The 27,910-nt window shown below is 35.3% G+C and overlaps 1 protein-coding gene across 6 annotated transcripts in view; it reads right to left on the reverse strand.

Annotated features, from left to right (window-relative positions):
- The window catches only part of LRRFIP2 (LRR binding FLII interacting protein 2), a 56,313-nt gene that overhangs the window by 14,093 nt on the left and 14,310 nt on the right, over positions 1–27,910 (reverse strand). For 3 of the 6 annotated variants that reach the window (XM_058801317.1, XM_058801352.1, XM_058801334.1), the window contains 4 exons: positions 23,598–23,684; positions 5,258–5,302; positions 4,463–4,576; positions 3,950–4,021 (listed from right to left, as the gene is read on the reverse strand). In XM_058801317.1, the coding sequence (XP_058657300.1) occupies positions 3,950–4,021; positions 4,463–4,576; positions 5,258–5,302; positions 23,598–23,684 (318 nt within the window). The remainder of the gene's footprint in view (positions 1–3,949; positions 4,022–4,462; positions 4,577–5,257; positions 5,303–23,597; positions 23,685–27,910) is intronic. The other 3 variants (XM_058801361.1, XM_058801343.1, XM_058801326.1) reach the window with 1 other exon arrangement.

A 27,910-nucleotide genomic window follows, 5' to 3' on the forward strand; every position in this document is an offset into this window, starting at 1 on the left:
TCTACATTGTAAATCTCCAGTTTTGGAAGGATGTCCTTAGAGAATGTATTTTATCTTTTATAATTTTATCATAATCACATATATTAAGTTCACTGAATTCTGGAAATCTCTGCTGGAGAAATACTTTTTGAAACCACAGAAAAAGAATTACAGAAGAATTACAGAAGATCAGAAAATAATTACAGAAGATCAGAAGAAACAAAACAGTATAAGTTGTGAAAATATAAGACAAGTACCACTATAATCTGGGAAGTGGTAGCAAACAGCAAAGATAACTCAGGATAAAAAAAAAGAAAAAATATAAACATAACTGTGTGCAAGTTATTCTTAAGATTAAAACCAGAGAAAGCGTTTCTTTTTGTGATGCTGTAAATACAACAAATCTTGTAAAGATTGGCAAAACAAAATGCTAGAGCTAGCAAACCTAAAGACTTTCAAAGAATAATCTATCTTAGAGGTAAAAAAAAGGAAATATTAGGATTATAATGAAAGCTATAGTAATTTCACAGGGAGGTAGGAAATGTAACCAAAAAGAATGCAACTATGGAAAAAGTCCAATTTGATTATTTTACGAGTGTGGTGACTGGAGTCATGTAGTAATTTAGTTTGGCAGAGACCTCTGAATGCCAGCTGGTCCAATCTCCTAACTAAAGGGGGTCAGCTGAGATCAGGCTGCTCACAGCTCATCTCCATTTTAAGTATCTCCAGAAATCTAGACTGCAGATAGTCAAACTTATTGGATGACCTGCACCAGTGTTTGCTTTCCTTGTGAAAACTTTTTTCTTGAGTTCCAATTGGATTTTCTGCTCCTACAACTTAACTTTTGTCTGTTTTGTCTTTCCCTTGCAAAGAAATCTGCCATCTACTCTCCACAGCCTCCTATCAGACGTGCTAAAACAGCAACAATATTGCCAGCCACAACTCCAAGATTTATCAAAGCCCATTGTCTCAGCCTCTCACTGAATGCCATGTGTTCCAGGACTCCAATCTTAAAAGACAAGACTAGGCTAGGGTTTAAAACATTGTATTATAATGTCATTAATTAAAAAAAATAATGGCAGAGGAGGATGAATCTGCAGTTACAAAAGAGGAATAGATCGATTTGTATACTAAAGGGTGAAAACTGCTTCTGAGACAGAAACTAAGTTATGTCTAAGTCTCTGTTGGGTTGAAAAAACTGAAACATTGCTACGACTTCTTTGCAAGTGTCTTCTTTTCAAGTATTACACATGTTCCCCATGGTTCAAGAATTCCATGTAGCTTCAGGGAGCCTTCCAGTTTGATTTTAAATAATTTCTAAACACTTGAAGGAGGCCGTAGGATTTTTAAGGACGAAGCAGATGGAATGAAAACACATAAGGCTCTGCACATAGCCTAAAGCTATGAAGAAATACCACACACAACTTTATCAGTAAAGTGCTATAAAAATTAGCTTGGTCAGCTAGAACAAGATGATTCGAGCCAAGAGATATCAAGAGAGTGCACTGTTAACAGCATAAAAGAAAAATTTTGAGGAAAGACACAGAATTCCTTTCCAGCTGATGCAAAGAAATACATAAAGAAGCAACAAAACAATCAAACTGAGACAGCAAAAGATTTGAAGACCTAACGAAACCAGAAGTAGCAACATTAGAGTTTATCCTGCTGTTAATACTGACACCCAGTATATTTGTAGCCAGGTAAAACCCACACTTCTACCAGCATAAGGGCGACCAGAGAGCTCAGAAGGTAGTGTGACTACAAATCTCCATTAGTCCAACACTGGAAAAAACCAAACAACCAACCAAAAACCCCAACATTTAAACACAGTGTAAAGCAGGTATTCTGGTAACTCTTCTATAACATACACAAGACAAAAATGATTAAGTACAAGTTGAGAAAAAGGCAGTACCTTCCTAATTTAAAAAAAAAAAAAAGAAAAGGTTCCCAAAAGAATCTTTATGGAATGTGAACTAACCTAGGAACACATTATTCAGTATTAGCAACAACATAAAATGCAGAATTCTGAAAGCCAAGCATAGATTAAGATCTTACTATTGCACACTGCGCTCTTTGGTAACTGTAATGGATTACAATAAATAATAATTCATTAACCACGAGTCAGAACAGTAATCATGAGATGCTGGCAAACACATAAAGAATGAGAGTTAGATCCATTCTGAAAATATGAAGCAATCTCACATTACACTTGATCTATGCCTCATATGTCTATGTCTAATAATCCTGTAATCTACTACTCTTTGAAGTCCTTTTAATATTCATATAACTAAACCAATATAACCAAACTAAAACATACTTCATCTGAACATATTGCTATCAGGTTTAAAGTTTCCTTCAAAGGTAAAGTTATACTTCCAAGAGGAAATAACTTTTGCTACACTAAACAGCTCATATTACATATTTTCCCCTTACTATATAATCTAATATATTGTTAAATTGAAGACATTCAAGTAAGCTGATAAATACATCACTATTACATTCTCTACTACAAGAAGCATTCATTTAATTCAGTCTCTATATGGATATAAAATATATGAAAAGTTCTCTACTTTTAAATGAAACCATTCATAATTAGACAATAGAAAAAAGAACAGAACAAATATCCTAGAAAAGATTTGCAAGCCCCATCATTTTTTGAATTCTGTATCCCTTCAATACAAAACAGTAAAAAGGAGGATTATTTTAAATTTACTGCACTGTTAATTGTGTGAAAATGTGTAAAAGAAAGGCATACATACTAGTTTAAACAAGTCAAAATACAGACAAATCTCATGTGGAAGACTGCACCTAGTACAGGTAGTTAGCTCAGCTGCTGCTGCAGTACAAACTGCAGATTGCACCCTCGGCAGGGGGAAAGGACTGGAGCTTCCATCAAGAGCAGTGATCGGGCACTGACCCTTTGCACAACAAGGAGCATGGGAACCTGTGGCACCAGCCAGGTAAGCAGCCACTCTGAGATACAACGGGAGCCAGTGGCTCAGCAGGAAGCCCCCACACCCCTGTGGGCATGGACTGCGGATACAAAATGGGTTTCTTGGTTCAGGGTCTGTTCTTGGCAGCACCCAGCTTGATCTCAAGCTAGTTTTGTGTGACCCTGCCATGAATAATGTACTTACAAAAATCAGATGTCTGAGACTCTGTTACGGGAAACCTGTGGCCAGGCCTGTAAGGAAACCCTGACGGACAGTGTGAGAATGATGTGTGTAGCCAGTCTAGTGCAGCACCCATTGACTCACTTGGTGATTCACTGGAGGGTTTTGCTCCCAGCAGTGAAAGTTGGGGTGGTGGGAATATGACTACTGCAATGGATGCAGGACTGTTTCCTTACCACAGACAGGAAAGTTTCCTTAGCACTCATTAGCCTAATGCTGAAAAAACCAATCTGTGATTCAGAGAAAATAAAGGGAATATAAACCAGCATAAATTAATTTTTTTTAAACGGCAAAAAATTAAAACAAAATTAATTTTCTCCTGCAAGCAATATGCCTGCCGAAATTAATTGCAGTACATCTTTCAAAATTATTATTTTGCTTTTGCTTTATAATATGATGTATTTGCTGAAACCTGGAGGACTAATTCTCAAGTTCTTTGTCATAATTATCTCCCATTTCTTTGTTCCCTACCTAACACCTAGTAATTATTTTGTATATCTGTTTATTTGCTAACAAACCTCTAAAAATACAAACTGAACACCTCATTATCTTATCAGAAAACACCTATGTATATCAAAACATCAAAAAGTATTAACTCTTCTAACTGTAATCAAATAATAAACATGCAATCTCATATAGATTTTAAGCTGATGCTCTTCATGCATTAAAAGTTAGATACATGCTTTAAAGAAATTTTAAAATTTGTTAGTGAAGCCACTATACATTAGTGAAATTGGTGATAACTCCATTATGCAAAACACCCATTCAGAATGCATGCTTGGGAGGAGCCCTGATACCTTTAATTCTTTAAGTCCCTGCATGTATCTCCCTTCTACATCATGTATCTGGTCCTTAAGATCATAGATATCCTGCAGGACATAGGAATGAACCATTGCATAAGAAGTATGGGGAAATAATTTAAAACTGAAAAAGCATTAAAAGGTTTACATGCACTTCTGTCAAATGACAAAGCCTGCAATAATTCCCAGAAATTAAAATTAATTCACAACCAGTTGACAGAAATTAAGGTTTTGTTCATAACCCTAGCTGCAAGACAACTCAAACAGGACAGAATTGTCTAAAATTCAACATAAACAAAGTCTTATCTTAGTAAGCTAAACTCTTAAACCATAATTATGAACACAAACCAAGATAAAATACCAAGAAAGTAAAAAAATATTTCATGATTGAAAATTACATCCTCATAACATTTTCCTATTATAACAGAAGTTCTGTATTAAAAAACAATCTTCCTATTTAAGCCCCAAATTCTCTATTTAAGCTCCAAATTCTCTAAAAATGCAATTCACCCGTAATTCACTGAGGGAGGCATCAGGATCCACCAAACTACTTGCATCTCCACTTCCTCTCCTGGATGAGTTGCCACTCTGAGGAGCTGCACTTACTGAATTGCGAGATGAGGGCTTAAGAAAGGGAAAAACATTGTGTCAGGAATCATATGGTTATTTCTGGTATACTTGATGATACTCTTTATAAATTTCTTCAAAGTCACAGAACGGTTTTCTCTCTGGTTTTTCTTAATACTAGCTTACAGACAATATGTTCCATTGGGTATTTTCCAGCACCTGTGCATCTTCTTGGTAAAATCTTGGTTTCTTGTTGATGACTTAGTGTACCAGAACATTAGAATTTTGAGTCACCTATCCGGAAGATATTCATAAGATGGCTAATAGTGCTGAAATACTGTAGACATTTACAATATTTCCTAACTATTGTAATTTCTGCCATCCAGGATTCAGAAGAAAGCCTACAATGAGAAGCTATCATACATATTTTTATAGCTTTACCCTCCTATATTTTAGCCTTACCTGGTAAGTATTTCTCACACAAAAAATAAATTTTATATAAAATTATTACTGGCCAAAAGAAAACTAAAGAATAATTTTTTTTCCCTCAGGAAATAAAAGGCATAAACCATTAATTCTGGGCAATAAAAAAGTTTATCTAAAATTATTTTTAACCCTGACAAAAAATACAAAGAATACACAGAATGTGTACTTTTTGAATTAATTCAACACTTGTGATTTGGGAATGAACACTGACTTTAAATAATTTTAAAAGTTTTGAAAATTAAAAACTCTTACCCTTGAAAATATTTCTGAATGTGATTTTTCACTCTTTTCTTCCAGCTGAAAGAGAATAGGGAACATGATTACCTTTCGTAATAAGGAACTACCGAATTGGCATCTTCTGTTCAAAGAGACTGAGAAATATTTTTAAATGAACCCATTTCAAAAATTTCAGATGTTAGCATAGATCAAGACAGGAAAAATAATACTTAGCTTAAAAAAAACAGTTTTTACCTTAGTTGCAACATAAATGTAAAGAAAAAAGCCAGAAACCTTTCTTTAAAGTTTTTAAAACATCATTACCAGTACTAAGCAACAAAACACACTCTTTTAAATTTTAAGTATATTTAAATATATATTTCAAGTAATATTTAAAATTAAGAGTAATCACTGCAAAACTAGATGGCATAACAAATGCAAAGCTTCATGCAGGTACTTAAGCACTCAGTGACAGCAGGGTCAATGTCCTAGTAAACAGAAAACACATCTGTAAGTTCAATCTCTTTAGTGTCACCTGCGATTAAATCACAATAAAACTGGTTCAGGTAAAAGCCTATAACTGAAGTGTACTAAGTAAAAGCATTCTACAAAATAATTTCAATTCATATTTTATCTACTGAAGACTAAGGAGAAGAACTATCACACTCCCTTATTACTTAGGAAACTGCTATTGCAAAATTGTATTGTAGATGTCCACATTTTCTGCATTTCTGTGAATCAAAATAAGTGGGATTAGACACGTATTTAGTATGGTGTCTCACATGTCCTGCTTCTCAAAGAATACCTGTTTTTCTCTGTGCCAGAGAAAACAGTTTTGGAAGTCTATTGCCATCACAGAAGAAACAAACATTACTTTATAAGACTTCTTTTTCCTCCTATTGTGGTTTCTATAAAAGCAACATTGCTTCTTCATGACAAATTCACTACCTCCAATGATGTACTGAAATTATAGATTGCAAATATTCGTTATTGATCTGGAGGATACATTTAGACTAACCTAAATAAAAATATAAATTTCAAATCTAATAATAAATAATGATGATAACACAAGCAACTGAGAAGGCAGAAAAACTACCAGTCTCAGCCTCCACATTTCTTTTAGCACAGCATTTATTTCAGAAAGTTAGCTTTATTATGGGAAAAAAAGTGCTAAAGTTTAAGCTGGAGAAATAATTAGTCTTTCATTATTTGAGAATGTACAGATGATAAATAATATGAATTATTACAACTTATACAGCACTGTAACAGTATTAAAATATCATCCAAATGCAAAGTCAAAGAACATGATTATGAGAGTAGTCTAGCTCTCAGTCTCCCATTGAAAGCAAAACCACAGCCAACAGCTGTGGTCTGAACACAGAGGTTCTGCAGCTCTGCTGTGACCTGACCAACTGCAACAATAACATCCTTGTGAGGCTTCTTGGACTGTCTGGTCTGAACTCCTGAACTGCAGTGTGAGGTTGCTGGCCCTTCCTGCACTGCTTGGCAAGGGTACAAAGAATTTGGCTCTCACCTAAGCAAGCAATTACACACTGCTGATCACCACATACCATTCCTTTTGCTCAGCTAAATAAGCACAGGGCTCTCAGCCTCTCTGCCTACCTACTGTATCTGCTAGCCCTAAATGCTATTTCAAAAGATATACTTAAGAACAGAAATTAGCCTTTTACTCCATGCTATTAAAGACAAAAGTTTTGCCTGCAAGTAACCAGAATTTTTAGAAGTTACAGCATCAAGAAAGAGAAGGTGGCTAGGTTTGGTAAAAACAACGTTCAGCCTAAAGGGAGCTGCACAGGAAAACCATCATGATAATTTTCCCTTAACATGATCTGTTGATTGACATGGGATTCTGTACAAGTGCATAGCCAGCAAGGAGTGCTTCAGTAATGGATTCTGAAAAAATCTCATATGGGATGAAGGAACACTAAAATGCACTAGTGCGGGTACAGATCTAAGTATTTTTGTCACGAAAAGAAGTAACAGTATTCCAAAAGTACATAGAAACCTCCCTAGCACACCTTATTTCCATAAGAAAAAAATGTAAAATATTTGGGTCTTTAAAAGATTGTTAAGCTTATCACACACACACACACAATTGTGAAGTGTTACACTTGTCACATGCTTCTAGCAACGGGCAAAATCTCCTTTAAAATCAGGAGCATGCTTTTTAAAATTTCACGCAGTACATTTTTATATGAAAACAAGCCCCAAATCCGCAATAAACCAATTTGCAATTAAGTAATTTAGAATGCTTTAACAGTATTTACTCTTTCAGAGTATGAAAAGAAAATCCATGGTTTTGCTGTATTCACCACAGTGTAAATAAAAGCATTACACTCACACTATTCAAAACTTGGCCATAATCTGCATCGGAAACAATGCTTCCCCTGTGGTTGGAACGACTGAAATAATCAGCAGTAGTTTCACTTTGAGGAGAAAAATCAGAGAACTTCAAAAGATAAGGAGAAGGTGAAAGAGAACTGAAGATGACACCACTGAATGAACAAAAGTTTATTAAAAAACCAAAAAATCCTACCTTAAATCTCCATTCTTGCACTAAAAACAATTAACATTTATTATTGATTCATCTTCCTCAATTAGAGTAATATAAAAAACAATAAAACCAGATACCAAAGGGTTTAGTATTAATTTAAGGTCAAACACAAACTACAAACATTAAAAAAAGTTTGCAGATCATAAAAGACAGATTATATAAACGGATAAATAAAAAATATAAAAATATTTTTATCTGCAAATGTTGTCTTTTTTCAAATCAACACAAATCCAACAGTGCTAGCTATAATCTGGGCTTCTTCTCATTGCTAAGTTTAAGACATCTTAGACTAGAACGCAAAGTTACTCCCCAAAGATATATGTCAGACTAGCACCTAAAAAGCTGGGGGAAAATGCTAGTGCTCCACGTTTCTTGTTAAAAAAGGCAAAATATATCTAAGCACAATTACATCCGCCATGGGAATTCAAGTGAAATACTCAACTGAGAAACATTATGCATGTAAAAGACAGTATTAAACAGCAAGAGTAGGTTTATCATAACCTTATTGATAACATTCTACTTCAAAAGGCAGAAAGTTAAAATTAAATACAATCTTCACAGTGAAAGTGATTTTAGGAAGAAAATCCTTCTATGAATAGTCTGAAAAGATATTGTCCTTATCCAATTCTCACCATTAAAAAAAAAGTTCTTTATACTTGATGCATGTGATTAAAAGCTGGTAAGATGTCTAAAAGTTACATATATAACTGGTATACAAAAACTAGTTTACTGGTGAACACCTGTCTCAGATTATGCTACTTTAGAACTACAGAATTTGTATTTGTTGTCACTGCTATGTTATGTTCTATTTCTCTGACAACAAATTTTCCAGCTATTTTTCAGCTACATCTATATTTAAACTAGTATCTTAATTTTCATTAAATGTAGCTATCTAAGTAAATTTTGATAGCTGGAAATTTGGCTAAACTTTCCTATTGCACTTACATTTCACAAAGTACAGAGATACTGAAGAGAATTCTTCTTATTTATTATGATTACAGCAAAATAACAACTCGGGCTACAATCTATGACAATACTGGTCAATCATTCAAAATCCATTTTGCTGTTGAAAGGTCCATATACCTAATAAACCTTGCTGTCCCTCCTTCTATGCTTTTTGTAGTCCTAGTATCTTTCCCAATGGGGTCATCAAAATGGATAGATTTTCAGATGGAGAAGCATCATACAGTTTCTCACAAGCATTTTCTACCTTTTAGATCTCTCCTACTTGCTCTTCTGATTTTCAGAGAGAACTAAGCTGATTTCAAATGCGTTATCCAGAGTAAAACCAAAACACAAGACACAGAAACAGTAGGAAATTAATGTTAAATTATTCATAAGATTTTTACTCATTTGCTTTTCAGGATTATTTCATTGAACAAATGCTCTGAACTTTATTAAGCATTCACTAGTGTGAGTGAATGTACCTTGGCATGACTGGTATAACATATACACAGTGAGATCCTATATATATATATATATATATATATATATATATATATATATATATATATATCTTAAAGTATATACTTTTAAGAAATTATCTCAATGTTAATAAAATCTAAGGAGACAAGCAGCATTTTCACAATGCAAGAGAATATATGTATGTCAATACCTGTTACATTTTAGAACTTCATAAAGCAACAGCAAAATTACCTTTTTCCTACCCCCTCAAAAATTTACTCTGATATCTCTTGTAGCTAAACATTTGTTTCTGATAAATGTGGTTTTATTTGTTTAGTACATATAACAGTGTTCATATATGTGAAATTTTAAAAAGGACTGAACATTTCAATTTAGCCCATACTAGAACATTGATAACTTATTTTGTTTTGTGTGGCGTGACAAATGAGCAGCTACATCAATGAAACTTAGACAACTGTTCTGTGGCAGAAGCAAAATAAAACTCTTTAAAATCACTTTGCAGCACAAAGAGCCAAGTTTAGAATGATACTTTTAATACAATACAGACCCAACCCCAATTTTTTCTCATTTTGGATACTCATTATCATAAAAATGAGCAAACTTCTTACTGCATGATATAACAGTTTCCATTAATCCTCTTCCCCAAAGAAAGACTTTTCCACATGTACTGTGTGTGTTTCATGTGCTTGCCCCATCTATGACATAGGGTGGTAACCCCAACAATGTGCTGTACTTCAGTTACTAGCTGTTTATTACAAACATTAAAAAGATATTTAGAAAAACAAATTCCTTCTACAGTTTACTGTCTTACTGCTAAAAATGTACATCTTGCTAAAAATCACATCTCTGACAAATCAAAACTTCTTATGCCGAATGGAAAAATCCAATCTGCGTGTTGGTCAGTGAAACATCCCAAGTGGACATGCCCGTAACTGCTGATGTGTTAATATCAAAGCATCCATCAAATCGTGCATAGGAATGCTCACCACAGGACTACTTCGGAATGAGCTTGCTCTTGAAGAATAACTGCATTCAGATGGCTAAAGAAAAGTTATGAAGGACACTTTCACAACTTTCATAGATTTTTGTCTGCAGAAAACAAAGATAATGAAAGAAACAACCAGAGGCCTATTATACTAAGAGTGCAAGAACTATTTGAGTTATGTCATCCATCACCACACAACGAGGCCTGAGAAAGAAGGAATGAAGTAGCATGTATATCCAGTCTCAGCCATTATCATGCCACACTCATACACTGTAATTCCTATGCACAGTCACATACTCTCTTATCCTATCTATGCATTTCCAGTTAGTAGCATACCTTTTGTGAACAAAAAAAATTAAGGTTCTCAGCAGCATTTTTTATTGCTTTGAGACATGTCTATTTCCACTAAGAGTTCCCTTTAAAAACAGTCAAATACTTTTAAAAAAATCAAATCTTAACTAGCTGCATAATTAAATTAAACATTTAAATTTCAATTTGGTTTTAACTGCTCGGAAGCCTGCAGAAGTTTTAACACACCCTGGGAACTGAAGCTATGCAGTACACTTAGTGATTTTATTTTACAGTCACTCATGCACATTCTCCTGAAAGAGTTATGTTTAAAGGTGAAAGGCTGAAATCTATTTATGCAGTGAATAATAAAAGCAGCTCTGAGCAACACAACTTAGAAAAAAAATTGCCATTTCATGCTGCTTTGCCCCTCCCTAAGAAGAAATCTCCAGCAGAACTTATAATTATATTTGTATCAGAGCTATACATAATAGCAGTCTTTACTGTATTGTTCTCTCACAGAATCTTCTAACATTTTCTTGAGAGCATATGCAAAGCCAAAAAAGGTAAATCATGCATTTGTAATGCAACTGCAAAAGATCTCACTAACTAATTAAAAATACTTCATAATATTTAAGGTTTTATAACATAGGTTTAGCATGTCTCTAGATTTGAACTACTATATGCAGCAAAAGGCATGAAGTTTCAGACGTTCATGCCAGTTTTTAAAGACAACTTTTTGCAGAGCTACACTAGCCTTTCTTATGGCACTACTAGCTACTCTTGATTTTGTAAAGATGCAGATTAGGTTTTCATGCTATTGCATTTTTTCATGTTTATTAAATTTAAATATGGCATCCTATTTAAAAGTATTCAAGGTGTATTTACCGCAAACTTCAATAATCTCCTGATTTCCATCCAAATGCTTAACTTTTTAAAATACTGGTTTGGTATTATGCATGCAGTTGTTATTTAGTATGCTTGAATTAACTTATTCTAACCCCAGTGCTCTTCAGTGTCATTCACCAACTTTATGCTTGTCTGTAAAAAGAGCAGTAAAACAGCAACTACTAAAATTCTTTAAAGAGGCAACTTAACAACATTAAGAAATTTAAACTCAATGCCTCCAGAAAATTATACACAGAAAATGCAATATAAAAATATTTTAAAAATGCACATGTAATACTGTCAAACCCCATGACCATACAATACAAATTTAAGGCAACCATGCATACGGTGCTTACAAAACAAACTGATACTTCTTATCAAAGCAGTGTTTAAAGGAGACACCTATGAAGAAAAGCGTAATTTTGTATTTATACCGGGCCATTCAAACACCTAAAGATAAGTAAGGTATTGTTTTACATTGTACTAACCCTGTAGCTCCTAGCTGGTGCCACTGGATCACTGTATAGAGAAGATGACTACAATGTGAAGAACAGAACAAGTCAGAAATACTTTTTCTGCATACACACATTTAAAAATGTATGTTCTATATTCCACTAAAGTCCTAAAGATTTAAATACTAAATTTTAATCTATCTATAGTAGACAGAAACTTTCAGGAAGGGTGGGAGAGCCTACAAGAAAACCTCTTTGAAATCAATTTAAATATTATCAAACTAGTCTAGTATTTTTTCAAGTAGATTTGTGGAAGAGAGTGAAGAAATTAAGTAGCTCTCAAATAACATGTCAGTTTTCTCTAGCTAGTTATTTAAACCTGGGCATGACCACAGCTGCAAGTACTGGAAGATATTACTCATCTCATGATATATCAGTATTTTATAATTTATATTAAGATGGGAAAAAAGTACTGCAGTGGTGTTAAACACTTAAGGCTTTTTTGTTGTTTTTAAAAGACAGGAATTTGAAACAGCAACTGTCACAGCTGCTGGTTGTTTTCTGTATATCATACAGAATCGTGAAACAGAAGTTATTTTAAATTTAAAACCTCACATGCAGAATAGAGTAATCAGCATGCTACACAATGATATAAAACACAACCCTTACAGGCAAAAATACAACTGTTACCGCTTTTCACTGTAATAATTGCAAGTGTCATAGAGATAAGTTAGTGCCACACAGCATAAGTAAGGAAAACCACATACACATATTTTATGTAAATAATTAAGGTTATATAGAAAGAGTAGACAGACCCAAACATGGTAGGAAGGAACTGGTTTACTATATCCAAGGCTGCTATAATTTCTTTGATCATAGTAACTTCCACTCTAAGGGGTGAGGAAGGAAAGAGAGAAAACAAAGGTTGTATCTGTAGATGTTGCAAACAAAAGTTTTATCTTAACATTACCCAAGTGTTCCCAAGCTTAGACCTTGTGCAGAACACTGTAAAGTTTTCCCTAATGCTGACCCCAAATCCATTTAGCTTTCTTAAGCAAGTAAATAATAAAAGCCTCAAAACTACTACGTACTTTGTATATCAGCATTAACTGTATTTCTGATGCCATGCTCAAACAGAATAGTACATAATTTTGTTATTTTTCCTCCATAATAAAATAAAAATTCCAAAAGCTTTTAACAAGTGCAGCAAGAAATACATGAAAAACATAACTGAAAAGACTTGCTAATCATTAGTACAATTATTTACTTTATCTTTTTTACATTAGTTACCATTATGAATCAAAGCATTTTGGGGAGAGAGAAGGACAGAAATCCCTAATAATTGAATTGGGGCTGGATGTTTATGTGACACTAGCATAGCCTGTACCCTACCACTATTCTTTACATCAAGTACACATACTGAAAGTCTAGCAATTATATTTTGGCTTATTTCTGTTGGGTTTTGACTATACACAAATTGCATATATATGAACATGTAAGGCAAAAATTCATACATACATACATAAAAGAAAAACAAGACAGATAAAAACATGGCAAAAAGCAGTGCCTGCAGAATAAAGCACTTCTTATTTTAATAGGCAACAAAAAGCAGAAATACTCATATTGTTCATTTGTTTAGGAACTAAGGGAACAGGAAAATAGCCCTTCAAAAGCCCATGGAGAAATGCTGTAATACAATAAGTAAATACAAAATTACCTCAGCCTAGTCTCAACACAAGCATCCACTGCTGTTTTGACCCCTCCCCCAAGCCCTAATGCAGTTGCTAATCCATCCGTACTAAAAACTGTTTGAAAAATTACATCCAAAATATTTCATTTATTGACACTATATTCACATGTTAAACTTTCTGGAACAGTTTTTGCACAATCAAAATAATCCTCATGCCTTTCTCAATAAGTCACTGGATTAACATCAAGGTCCATGGCAAATTCAATCTGCTGTACATCTACATTTAAAATGTTTCTAACTATCTGGTAGAGGACAAGTAATAGAACATGTATCTCCATCCCAACTGAATAAACTTTAATCCAGAGAATCCAGCCACCTTTAAATAGTTCCAAGAGCCTTTTCCAGGCCTCCAGCAAACAAGATTTCTATTCAGCTGATTCCATTGATGGTATTGCAGTGACACAAAAACTGTTTCACACACAAATTGGAGGTCAGAATCTGGTCAATATGAGGGAGTTTTTTTCCTAAAAACATTTATGAAAATGTCAGGAAGCTAACAATTTTATCCATGATGTTGCATACTTAGTATATTTATAAGGAATATTATACTAGAAAACTACCCAATAAACCCTTATGGGAATAAAGAGCTTTCTCCTTTGGACTTAGAGATTAACTGTAAGCATGACTCTAAGAATGAATTAATACCACTATATAACAGCATCTTGAATCTTAAAATATAAAGAAGACAGACATAAGGATTTAAGGGTTTTATCACCTGAAGCAGTAATAACACAGAAAATTCTAACTACCTAATTAGAAAAAAAAGCGTGATAGCCACGCTTCCATGACTGTGTTAAAAAAACCTGGCAATTGAAACTATAATCAACCCTATTCTCATTAAAATAGGCTTGGCTTAAAGCTAGTGCTCACATCTCACAGAAGAATTTCAATCAATAAACAACTAAAAAAGCTTAACAGTACAAATTTAAGCACTATATTGGGCTTGCCTATCTGCTAGCTAATTCACATTACACTGGTATTTAAACAAACACAACTTTTTAAGCTGCTTAAATACTCCTTTTGGTGGTACTTGCTGCTTGCCTCTTCCTAAGAAACACAGATTTTATGTGGCATAATGCCACTGAGAATGTGATGCCATCTACTACCACTCCATAAAAATATGACAGACGTCCTTTAAGTAAAGATATACAAACTAGCTGCTTATTCTCCGGACTGAAATAACTTTCCATTAGATTACATTAAAGTTTCTATGTGGTAATGTAGAATACAAACAGATGATACACACTTTTTCCACCACGGATGTTCTCCAAGTCTAATCTGTATGAGACTTCACTACAAAGTTTAGAAAGAACAATACTAGAAAGCGCTTGCTGTAAGACAGGTGTCTTTTCTCCCCCAAAAAAATTACACATGTAGGCTACAGAAAGTGTTAGAACTGTATAACTATTCTACATCTGAACATATGATAGTACGAATTTATATACTTTTTAAAGTCACTAGTTAGTATCATTACACCTTAGAAACAAAGCACAAAAACAGTCTTCCCTCAAAGAGATACAAAGTATTAACATACAGGGACCAAATATCTTGCAGATCTATCCTTAGTGTTGTCATACTAAAATAAAATAAAATAAAATAAAATGGAAGTCATAATGTTAAAAAAAAATAAATTGCTTTTACTTCAAAGAATGACTAAAAAGACTTACAAAAAAATTACAAAAAAACCATATTCTACTAGTAATGAAAATTTAAACATGAAGGAATATGCATTTATCCAGATCTGAAGTGCTTTCTGAGGCTGGACCACTAAATAAAAATTAATCTTTTTCCCCAACAGCATCCCATTTTATGAAAAATGAGATAATTTTGGACAGCACTACGCTATGTGAAATATTTCACGTGATTTTAGTAACAGAATTTTAAACAGTTAAGCCGAGTCTTATATGGTAGATTTCATTAAACTGAGACAACGTTTACAAGGTTATGTAACAAAGGGCTCATCTCCACACAGACAAAGCACTCAAAAGGAACATCAGCCGCGCTGTTTAGCTGTGCAATTCACCATGATGCAATGACCTTCCATGGCCCCTCACAGGCTCAGGAAGGTCATTGCCTATGGGGTACAGGGCATGAAAGACTTCACAGGAGGAAAGAGAAATAGTATTTTGTGATCAGGGAGGAATTAAAGGGAATAGAGGAATTAAGTGTTTTCAGGAGGAGCAAATGTGTGAAAAAGAAGGAACAGTGTGATGAAAGGGCCAGCTATATGTAAAGAGAATGGGAGTCTACCAGAGTTGGCAACTCTTAAGAATACTAATAAAAACAGCCTTGTAATAATAGTTTAGCAAGTGTCTCATGTTTCCTGTCACTCAGTAACAGCAAAATTTGTGAGGTTTATATGTCTTTTTTTCAACTCAGAAAACTTATATTTTCACATCAGGCTTATTTTTTTCCAGTTCACTAAAAAATTTCACAGGTATTTTGACTGTAGGCAATGTGCAATACAATATACAATTTAATATCAACCTAAGCCAACAGAAAAAAAACCCTGACGGTAGTTTAAAAATATGACATTATATAGTAGTAGCATGCTGGAGTATTGCCCAGTACAATTTCCAAAATGAGGAGTAATGAGAGGATTTCAAGAAAAAATATTTTTATCTATTGTTACATCTGAAAATGTCTTCTAGACATCAGATTAACAACACAAATTCCCCAGATTTAGATTTTATATTTGTTTATAAGTTAATATAGCTCAGATTTAGTTAATATTATTTCATACTGTATTCATAGTATCTCAATAGTTCCAACACATCCAGTATTACCAATATATTAAATGATATTTTAATATTGTAGATGTAATTTATAGACTATGGCCCTTTTTGTTACTGAAAGTATTACCTACAGGACCCATAAGTCACTGGATCATTTTTAATCAACTTAACTATTTATTTTTTCAAAACAATTTCTGTCTCTAATTATTACCTCCAATAAGCAACCTTGCTATCAGAGAATGAAGACATCACTCAGACACTTATCATCCCGACACTTAAAGTGCTAATAGTTTAAAAAGTTATAACAGTCTACTAAAAAACATTTAACTTGCCTAAACTAGGAATACCACAAATATACAGAAATACCCATTACTGAAAAGGCAAAATTTCTACATTTCAGCCTTGTCTGTTGTTCTAAAATCACAACATAAAAGAGAAAAATGTCTCCTGTTTTAACTTTTAATAACATGTTTGTACCTGTCAAGACTGATGGACAACCTTTTCCATTTCATTACGTCTCTACTGGGGACATTGGGAGAGAGCAACTGAAGAGATGAATTCCCTTCACACCTGTAAGTGTTCTTTCTTTCAGCGCTCACATTTGCTATCACAAAGTACTTGATTACATCAATCATTGCAGCAATCCCATTAATACCGTGCTCTATAAGCATGCTTTCACCAAACTACTGCTTTGGTAAGTAGACACAGAAAATGTTACCATGTGAACACCTCACATTAAGTAAAAAGCGTGCTCATTCCAAGTTACACACCACAAGAGCTCTCCTTTTGGAGGTACTTGCTCGGCTCCTGTGAGATGCACTGACATCTGAGGAACTCTTGAGAATGAAATTATAAAAATACATTAAGATATGAAATACATTTTTAAATTTAATTCTATTACTCTTCACTGAATGACAGAAAATAACCAAGGCAGTCAAAGAAATTCTAAGTAAGCCCTCCAAAAATGAGCTTAGTTATCTGCCCAATTCAAACTCTCTTGTTTAGACAACAGCCAATTACTTAATCTCTCTCTTAGCATATTTGCTATGTCAGCCAAGACAAGAGCAGATCTGAGCAAATCTATATCAGCTCACAAGTTTCTAAGAGCTGCACATAGCTATTTTGCATGTTTTCTTGATAAAGCATTTACTGTTCAAAATTATTTGATAAAAATACCTGTGCAGCAAATTGCAGAAATACTTAACACTATGACTTGCACGACATTACATAAAATTCAGTTAATCAGAAAATACATTTAATTGCAAAGACCTCTTAGCAAGTGACAATCACCTATTTTTAAAGTCAGACAAAGAAACACCTCATTCCAACTTCCAAAATACATAAAACCAACCCTTTTATTTTAGTAATTTGTCCCTTTCCTGACCTGTATACCCAGATCAATAATGAGCTGATTTCTACGCAGATCCAAGACAAGGAAAATGTTACCATTATCTCAAGAAAACTGCTCTTTAGCAACATATATATGGTCTAAAGATGACATAAAAGAGTCTATACAAAAAGTATTTCTGTTAGCAGTCTTCAGGATACCTTACATCATTTGGCTAAATATTTTGCCATTAATGAGTAATTATTCCCACCTCCTCCAAGAAAGAGAATCCTGCATCATACCAAACTCTTCTTCAAATTGTATCTTAAGGTACTGACACCTTTTCCTTCACAAATACTACAGACACACAGTAATACTCAAAGTGCAAGAAAAGACTAGAAGATTGAAACATAAAAATAAACTACCTTTTTAACACTGATGGAAATAAAACACCAGATGAACTTAAACATTATATGTGACTTAAAATTACTAAAACTGCAAATATTTATGAGACTTGCAGCGTCATCCTCTCCATTAGAAAAAGGAACCAGAACCCAAACCCTTTTTTTCTTTGGTTTGGTTCCTGAAGGCTGTGATCAAAAAGGAAAACTATAAAGTTTGAACACAAACCAAATGTGAATATCGACTGGACTGGTGAGAGTATCTGGCTCTCTCTGCATCTTCCTGAGAAAGAAGAAATGCAGAATTATTTCACAAGGAAGGAATAAAAAGCCTGACACAATACCAGGAAGCCAAAGTGAGCAACATGCTTTTAGCACTTTTAATGCTATGTGTCATTTTGAATAATCCATGGTGGCAAGTAAACTCATTCAAGTTAGAAGAGCTCATTTCACCTGATCCGGGTAAGTATGCCAAGATATCACATTAGGGAATATAAGTAAGGCAGGTTAATATAACTAATAATTAGTGTTCAGTAGTCAGTTAGTCTTTCTTATGATTAATATATTAATGCAGAAAAAAAAGCACAAAACTATTTAAATTAAGAAATAAAAGTAAAAATAGAGAGCTTTACGAAATTTAAAGAATGCCATTAAGAAATGTACCATATAATTACCACATTCAGATTTTAAGTAATTTACAAAGTTATTTGAAGCCTAGGAGAAATTATTATTCTCGGTTGCCTCATATATATTTTGCTTTTTTTTTTCTCTATTAGAGAAACAAAGCTTCTTAAGCAAATTGACTATTTTTAAGTTCTACAGCTAGTTTTGCTATACAGTGACAGTGAAAATAATAATCCAAACTCAAAATCTGAGTGATGACAATAGCTAAGGCGCCTTAACAGCTTTTTTTCTGTTTAAGGATGAGAGGATGTTCATTTTGGTTCACACAAGAGAATATGTGAAAGAAGCAAGACAAAAACCACAACTAATTTAAAATCAAAACATATTTCACATGCCATAAGCATTTCAAATTGTTACAGTATGAAAACATGTTAAGAATAACCTTAATTTTAAAACTATCCCATTTGGAGGCAACAACACGGTTCGAAAAGTAGGAATTGCTCCTTAACTTAGCTATTTCTTACAGTTTTCAATATATTGAACTATTCTAAAGATTGTAAGCCAGTTATTTATAGAATTAAAGGCTAGGTCTCCAGATCATAGATGCATATCTAAAGACTAGATTTCTTCTTGTTTATGGTCACATGGTTATCATCTGCATTTTCACTGGATACATTAATTTGTTTAAAACTATTTTACAACTATTCAGTTTTCAATAGGCCTATTTAAAACTCTGCCAGAGAATTGCCATGGGGAGAGCATAGGTTCATTTCATAATTATATTTTAGTCTTCCTCTCTATATTGTTTGTTTTGAGGTTTAAAATGAATGCTCAAGCTATTTAACTTTTCAACACAATATAGTTAGCTCATTGCCAATTTTAAATATTCTTTGTATCTCTGGTCTAAATGGACAAGTATCTCTTAGTAACATCTGCAGCAGGCAAGAAGAAAGTTTGCTACTTAGATAAGATTCCTCTTAATTGCTGGGTAACAAGTCTCTTCCTGACATTCCATCAGAAAACAGAAAGTCTGTATTAAACGTTCAGCATATTCAGGTCAAAGGATTATGCTCTACATTGTGTACTGCAAACAGACAGGTGCTGCTGCTATCTCAAGCTTGATTTCTAAAAAGTTCAAGTTAAAATTATGCACGTTATCCAATACAGAGGTTACATCTCTCAACCCAGGAAAGGAGTGCACATCTCTTTAGACATCTCCTGCAGCAGATGGGCCCCTTAGGACTGCAAAAGGAAGGTGGCATTAATTTTGAGCGAGATTTCTCGCAAATACCATATTTTAAAAAACCCTTGATCTCAAGCAAAAAAAAACCTTCAAAGGTACATTCCACCAAGAAATACAGAAACTATGCTGATCTTGAGAACATGAGAACTAATGTATACACAAATATCAGATAGGCAAAGAGACAATAATGAGTGAATACAACTTGGCAAATAAAATTCTAATGACAGTCTTAGGATTTCTCAACAGATATTAACTGCCATTGTAGTTTTAACTATTTTAAATGATGGCTAGTCTCAGCATGTATTACTTAAATCTTGGTGATTCAAAACATCCCCACAGTGAACACTTTCCTAAAAGCCAGAAAAACCCCTGACATCTCTCATACACCCTTTTAAGAAGCACATGAATTTTGTGAAAGGAACCCTCCAAAGAAACTTTGCAATTAAGTCAGTCTCACTCCAGTGCTAGATAAAATCATGGAAAATCCTATTCTGGGAGGTACTGAAAAACACCTAGGGGAAACTCAGTCATTGGTCACAGCCAGGATGGCTTCATGAGGGAAAATTCCTGCTTGTCGAACCTCATTTTGTTATACAACAGGGTAATCCACCTAAGTGACCTAGGAGAGTTGGCAGATTGTATCTTTTTTGACTTCAGCAAAGCTTTTGATACTGTCTCTCAAAGGATGCTTCTAGACAAAGTGGCCTGCAAACAGCTGAATAACCATATTATGTGATGAATGAGCAACTGGCTCACAGGTTGGGCACAAAGGGTTGTAGGGAATGGAGTGACAACAAACTGGCATCAGGTCACTGGTAGGGTTCCACAGGCTCATCTTAGGTCCAGGTCTCCTTATAAATTACTTGGATGTAGAACTCAAGGAATAGTAAGTTGGCCGATGACACCAAATGGGAGGGGCTTGAGGCCAGGGAGGTCCCACAGCAATACTCAACAAATCAGAGAGATGGGCAACCACCAACCATAGTGTCCTGGTCTGAAAGACAGCTGCCTACCAAGGAAGATGGGAACCTCCCTGGGAATGGAAAATGTGACCCCCTTCCCTCCAAATTATTATAACTTTGACATTACAGGGCTGTCAGGCAAAGATATGGGAAAAAGAATAACAGTTCTTTACTAGTGCATGTGTGTACATATATCTATATATATATAGATATATACAAACATATATATACAAACATATATATACAAACATATATATATATATATATATATATATATATATATATATATGTGTGTGTGTGTGTGTGTGTGTGTGTGTGTGTATACACATAAAACAAGGTAAACAAACACCAACAACACTGGGAGCAACAACAAACAGAACCAGTCAAAGCCTTCTCCCGGCTGTGGCATTTTGCCCTTTGGTGCAGTTACGGTCACAGCCGGCCTGGCAGGTGCGATGAGTCCCCCACAGCTGCAGGGGGCGCTGTGGCGTGAGCCCAGCTGCCTCTCTCCAGGCGGGTAATGGTGGCACAGCCAGCGGGAGAGACAGAAAGCGGCTTCCTTTACAAACTCATAGGAGGCAGCTGGTCCTGGTTCCCCTCTGGATGATAAAACAGACGGCAGTAGGAACCCTGAAGCAGTAGGCTGGAAGGCAGGCATACCTGGGGTGGTGAAAAGTGTAGCAAAACTCCAGAGCCGTGCCAGGATCTGCAGGGTATCCCGGCCGGCAGGTAGGGGCAGGGAATATCGGTTAAAGTGTAGTAAAAAAGCGGAAGCAGCAGCAGAAAACAGCAACACTGGGCAGCAGCAGGTGGCTTTCTGCAAGCACCCAAGAGACACTCCCTCCAGAAGGGGGAGAGGGTCAGGGTCCCAGGTTTTCCCCCACAGCACCCAAGTAGATGATGAGGGTCCCTTCCAGTGAGATTAGATATTGAAAAGGTCCCAGTTCAACAGCTGCTCTTACTAGCAAAGGCTCACCTGTGTCAAGGAAAAGCAGTGCACAACATAACTCTGCACTGACAATGGATTCTGCCCACAGCAGCTGCCCAACTGTCTATACTCCAAGAGTGAGAGAGAGCAAGGGACAAGCACAGCCCCTCACCCACCAGCCAAACTCTCATATTATCTCTGCTCTTCCCAAAAGAAAGCACCCCAGCTAAGAGACTGCAGCCAGCTGCACCCCTTCCCCCCATCTTGGACACATGCTTTGTTTCTCTCAAGTATCCATTGTTCTGGTCTCTTAGGCAACAAATGGGAGAGAAATTCCCTAAGAAAAAAATATTGAACAAATCCTAACCTCCAACATATATGAAGTTTAACAAGGGCAATTGCTGGATTCTGCACTTGGGATAGGTCAACCCAGGATGTACAGACAGACTGGGGAACAAGACACTGGAGAGGAGCACCACGGGGTCCTGACTGATGCAAGCTGAATGTGAGTCAGCAGTGCCCGCACAGACAGGAGGGCCTCCTACTGTGTCGTGGGAACATCAGGCACTGCATCACCAGCTGAGCAAGGGAAGGGATTGTCCTGCTCTGCTCTGCTGTAGCCTGAGTCCTGTGTGCAGTTTTGGGTGCACAACATAAGAAACAAAACTATTAGAGAACCCCCCCAAAAAGGGCAACCAAGACAGTGAAGGGGCTGGAGGGCAAGCTGAACAAGGAGCAGCTGAGGTCACCCTGTCTGCTCAGCCTGGAGGAGACTGAGGGCAGTCCTCATTGCAGTATTGAGCATTCCCACAAGGGGAAGTAGAGAAGCAGGACCAGTGATAGGACCCATGGGAACAGTCAGTCAGGGGAGGGTTGGACTATGTACAGATATAACTGAACTGCATACACATATAGTTTGTATGTCTGTGTGTATATGTAGTTTTTATACATAATTAGACACTTTGAAATAACACACAGCAAACCATTAGTAAATTACTTCCTCCAAAATCCTGTGTTAGTTCTCTGAGTGGCTAAAACATGCACAACAGGTGATTTCAGCCTACCATCCATTTCTGGATATGAGCCCATTTTCTATCATATAAATGCTGAGAAAACTACAGAATGGAAAAAGAAAACCAAACAAAAAGTTTCAAATATAAATTAGAGTCACCACACAAGACTGGATTCCTGAATTGAAAACTCAGAAAGATCTACATTAATTACCATGTAATCATCAAAATAATAGCAGACATCTATAATTCAAAAACTCAAAGTGTGGTACAATGAGAACCATATAAAATTGAGGCAAAAAATGTTCTGCATATTTCACTTATTACACAGGAAAAAACCCCACAACCACCAAGTATGAGCAGTACATGAATTTGAGTGCAATCATGATAAATAATAAATTTGTAATGTTTTACATTGAATTCCTAATGTTTTACATGTAATGTCAAAACCTGAATTAAATGCAACAACTATGCAATAACCAGACTGCTGAAAACCTAGTTTCTAGGATTTTTTTTCTCAAGAACTGCAAACTTTTTCTAGGAGAAACGTGTGAAGCAACACACAACTGTATGTGTAAATATTACCCAATTTAAATTATTTTCTTAAAAGAAATATCTTGACAACAGGTATTTACTGTGAATCCTTTTAGTATAATCCAATTCTAACGCTGAAAATACTTGTACAAAACTGAATTACACTAAAAGACAAAATCTTATGGAAATACAGAAATAAAATACAAATTTTTGTAAAGGTCTGCAATAATCCCTGGTGAATTACACTACCTCTTTTTGCTGTCGCTCCAGCTCTCTCATACGTATATCTCTTGCTTCTGCCCGAGCCGCCCGTTTTGCTGCAAGTCTGGCTTCTGCCTACAAGTAAATGGAAAATAATTAAAGTTTAAAAAAGTTTTTTGAATAATGGTTTGAGTACTCAAATCTCTTCACAAATACACATTAAGATTTTAACATCATAATACAGAAGTGATCAATAATGAAATTTCAAAAATAATATGCAACTAAACTCTTCAAAGATAACATTACTAGTTGAAAGAATTAGATGATCATTAAAAAAGTCACAGAATGGCTTGTGTATGAAGAGATCATAAAGATCATCTACTTCAATGCCCAGATCAGGTGCCATCAACTAAAGCAGGCTGCTCAGTGCTCCATCCAACCTGGCCTTGAACAGTTCCAGGGATGGGACATCCACAACTTCTCTGGCCAACCTGTTCCAGTGGCCAGGACTCACCACTCCCCGAGTAAGAATTTCCTCTAAACATCTAATCTAAACTTACTCTCTTTACTTCAAAACCATACATTCCCCTATGTCCTAACGCTATCTGCCTGTGTAAAAAAAACTTACTCTCCCTGTTTTTCATAAGCCTGCTTCAGGTACTGGAAGGTCACAGTGAGGTCTCCCCAAATACATCTCTCCTCCAGGCTGAACAACCCCAGCTCTCTCAGCCTGTCTTTATAGGTGAGGTGCTCCAGTCCTCTGAGCATCTTTGCTGCCATCAACAACTTCTCCCAGTCTGGACTCGCATCTGAGGTTGCCCTGACTGACATGCAGTATATTGTATTTGGACTTGTTGAACTTCAAGAGGTTCTCATGGGCCCAAATTCGTCCATGTGGCTCTGGATGGCATCCCATCCTTCGGTTGTGCCAACTGAACCACTGCGTCACAGATCTGCAAACTTGCTGAGGGCACACTCAATCCCACTAACAGTGTCATTGATAAAGGTATTAAACAGACCTGGGAATATGAGGGAGTAAATTTTGCCATATAGCTGAAGTTTGAAGAAAGCACAAGCTCAATTTTTTCATGATTGAATACTGAGCTGACAAAAATTCTCTCAAATTCTTTAAATATTAAACCACTGAAGACAGGTTTTCCACCAAAGATTCCAGCTGTCTATGTAATGCCAATTAAAAGTCTTTGGAGAATCAGCAGCAGCTAAACATTCAGAACTCCTAACAAACAACCAATTAAAGAAGTTCTTAAAATGTAAAATCCAATAGATTTTTGGTTTTTTGCTTTTGATTAAGGATAGAGTTTTCCTTGCTTTTGCCACTGTCACAGCAAATGTTTATGTAAAACATTGGAAACCTATAAAGCTGTTTTACTGTGCTTCAGGAAAATGAAACAGGTATATAACTTGGGAGGTTAACTTCAAATTATGATTAGACTATAAGCACAAAATATCAAATAATGACAAGACAGAAGGCAGACACAGTATAGCTTTGACAAAACAGTTTGTCTTAACTCCAAGTGACTCATGAAGACTAATTTTTCTGAATTTTGCATATGCAGATAAAAGAATCCGAGGCTCTGTCAACTCTCCTGACTGCCATAATGCAATCTTCCTTCAAAGCAGCTTAAAGCTACTCTTCTCTCTACCTGATGATAACACCACAGCAAAGCAAGAAAATTGCCATGCAAGCGGAAGTACTTCCATTTGTAACCCATTATTGCTTTGTCTTATATAAACTGTCACACTGACAGGTATGCATCACAGAAAGAAAAAGGACTCAAGCTGATAAGTTTGGGTTTAACTTTGTCTATAAAGTTGTAGATATATGCATTTGGCCTTATGCTCTGGCAAGGTTTTACGGTTAAGTTACAAATTTAATACAAAGATAATACATTAAGATACAAAGTCAATTTACTGATTCATGTTAAACATCAATTTACATTTCACCACTCTCCCCTAGTCGTACAACCAGAGACCTAACTTTAAATGCCTACAGTAAAAGGGAAACTCCATTTCTTAGCATTTACTAAACTCTTGATAAAATACGTTATAGGTAAAAGTTATGTTAAATTAGTGTATAGCTCAATTATATTGTATTAATTATGTTATATTAATTGTATTATGTTAAGGGGGGAGCTTATTAGAATGTTCTAGGAGAAGGATGCAGGGTTTGGCGGAAGGGCGGTCTGGCGGGGCAAGGCGAAGTCGAAGAGGGATTGGATGGAAGACCTGGCCAATCATTCGAAGCCCTGCAGAAATGATTGGTCCAGAATGAACGGCATTAAAGACCAATGAGAAGCCTGGAAATGGACCAATCACCATGCAGATCCAGAATGCACCAATCCTGGACTCAAACGGGGCTGTAAATGGGGGCAGCTCGGTTGGGTCAGGGTTCTTCTTTTTGGATACTTGTTTTGTGGAGAGAACCCAGTGCACTTGGGGTTAGCACACTGTTTTGTTTTTGGCTTGCTGTGTGGGGGCTTGGGCTTATCCTGGCTACTCCGTTCCTTGTAGCTATTTTAATAAACGAGAACCTCTTTCTCCAGAGAAAGTTTGGCCTCGTTCATATTCGTAACAAATAAAAGTGAATTTACAAATATTTGTCATAAAATGGGTGCCAGAAATTGAAGAAAAAGAAAATCTTATCTTTTTAGATTTTTTTTTTAAGAAATGGCTTAATATTACATTAATTTTTAACCTGAGCAACCAGATTCCTGTAAAAAGCCCACAATCTCAAAAAAGACAAAAACCTTGGCAAATTAACTCAAAGGACAGCTCTCAGGCTTCCTTCACTATACTTCAGAGCAAAAGACAAGTTGCGGTACCATTAGAAAGGCCATAATACCAAATAATTCTTAATTCTCAGTAGATGTGTTAGAGCACAGGCCTCATTCTCTTGACATAACAGTCACACAAGTCTTCATAGCTATGTTATTGAAATTTAAAATTAACAATAATAGAGAAACAACCATAATTCAGAAGGACATAGTTTTCTTCCCGGGTGCTGCTATTCACTCTGTTGCCTTACTGAAAAAGCCCATGTAAGCTGTGAAACAAATCAACACCAACAAATCCTTAACAAAAAATTTCATCTGCTCCATTGAAATAAAGTCTTTAAATACCTGCTTAGGAAAATGTAGAGCCACAATAGCTTTGGATAAAGTCTGGACTATAGGAGCAGAATGGAAACACTAGAATACTCATTTTGTTTTTTGTTTTTTTTAATAAACCAGCAAAAGCAGAGGGAGTCATGTTATCATGCTTCTCAATTAAACTAGTATTTGACTTCAGAGAGCGTACCAAATACATCCCTATTCATTGCTCATAGCAGCTTGGGAGCCAATACAGATTGCTTTCTACAGCCTGCATTAAACAAAGTCTAGTCTTAGAAAAGAGTAGACTGTCCACCACAGCCTTGATTTCAGTTTCACTGGTCATTATTCTCTATACAGTCTTTAGACCAGACACATGAATAAAATATATTATGATAAATATCCATTGTAATATTATCTAATTGAAGTACAGCTTATTATAAAGTGTTATAACATACCAAGTTTCTATTTTTCTGAAGTAAAAATTCAACTGTGTATTGTCCAAGATCTAGCAACTCTGACACTATATCAGAAGCTTCCTAAGGGAACTTTCAACTGATAAAAAGAAATGGGATAGCTGAATTTTCTTGAAGAAATAAGATATGAGGTATTTAAACCTGGTGCGCTTGCACTAGTGGCTTAAATGAAAAGAATGTTATAAAATCTGGAGGGAAAACAGCCATTAGTTAAAGATACAATAATTCAGCATGGAATTTATTCAGAGAATTGACCACAAAAGGACATAGAAGACTACAGAGGAAATCTTTGTAACAAAAGAAATTGGGTAGGAAAACAAGGAAAAAGTAATTGAGAATTTACTTGGATAAGAAAAAAGGACTAATTAATAAATTATTAAATTATAACTAAATCTCTGTTTTCTTTTTTATATGAACACACTCATACTATTTATATTTACCTTCCACTCTGGGACAAATTTGTGTTTTTAAAGCAATCCTGTATTTCTTTGGTTATTAACTCTGATCTAAGGAACAAAACAAAACAAAGTTCACCACTGAGTTCTGGAATTCCTCATTTCAAAACAGATAAGTAAAATCATTACTTGAACAAAAAAAACCCGTGTTTCCTTGTAACTGTACAAAAAGCATTTCATTCTAGAAGGTTATTATCCTGGCTGTTTTCAAGCAGTTAGGCAGTACCTTACAGCAGTATTCACTTTGATTGGTTTATTTTATTGCATATATTTAGTAAATACAGAGGTAGCAAGACAATGTTCTTCTTCTAGGAGGTCAC

The sequence above is a fragment of the Ammospiza caudacuta genome, chromosome 1, assembly GCF_027887145.1.
Source record: "Ammospiza caudacuta isolate bAmmCau1 chromosome 1, bAmmCau1.pri, whole genome shotgun sequence".
Taxonomy (NCBI): Eukaryota; Metazoa; Chordata; class Aves; order Passeriformes; family Passerellidae; genus Ammospiza; species Ammospiza caudacuta.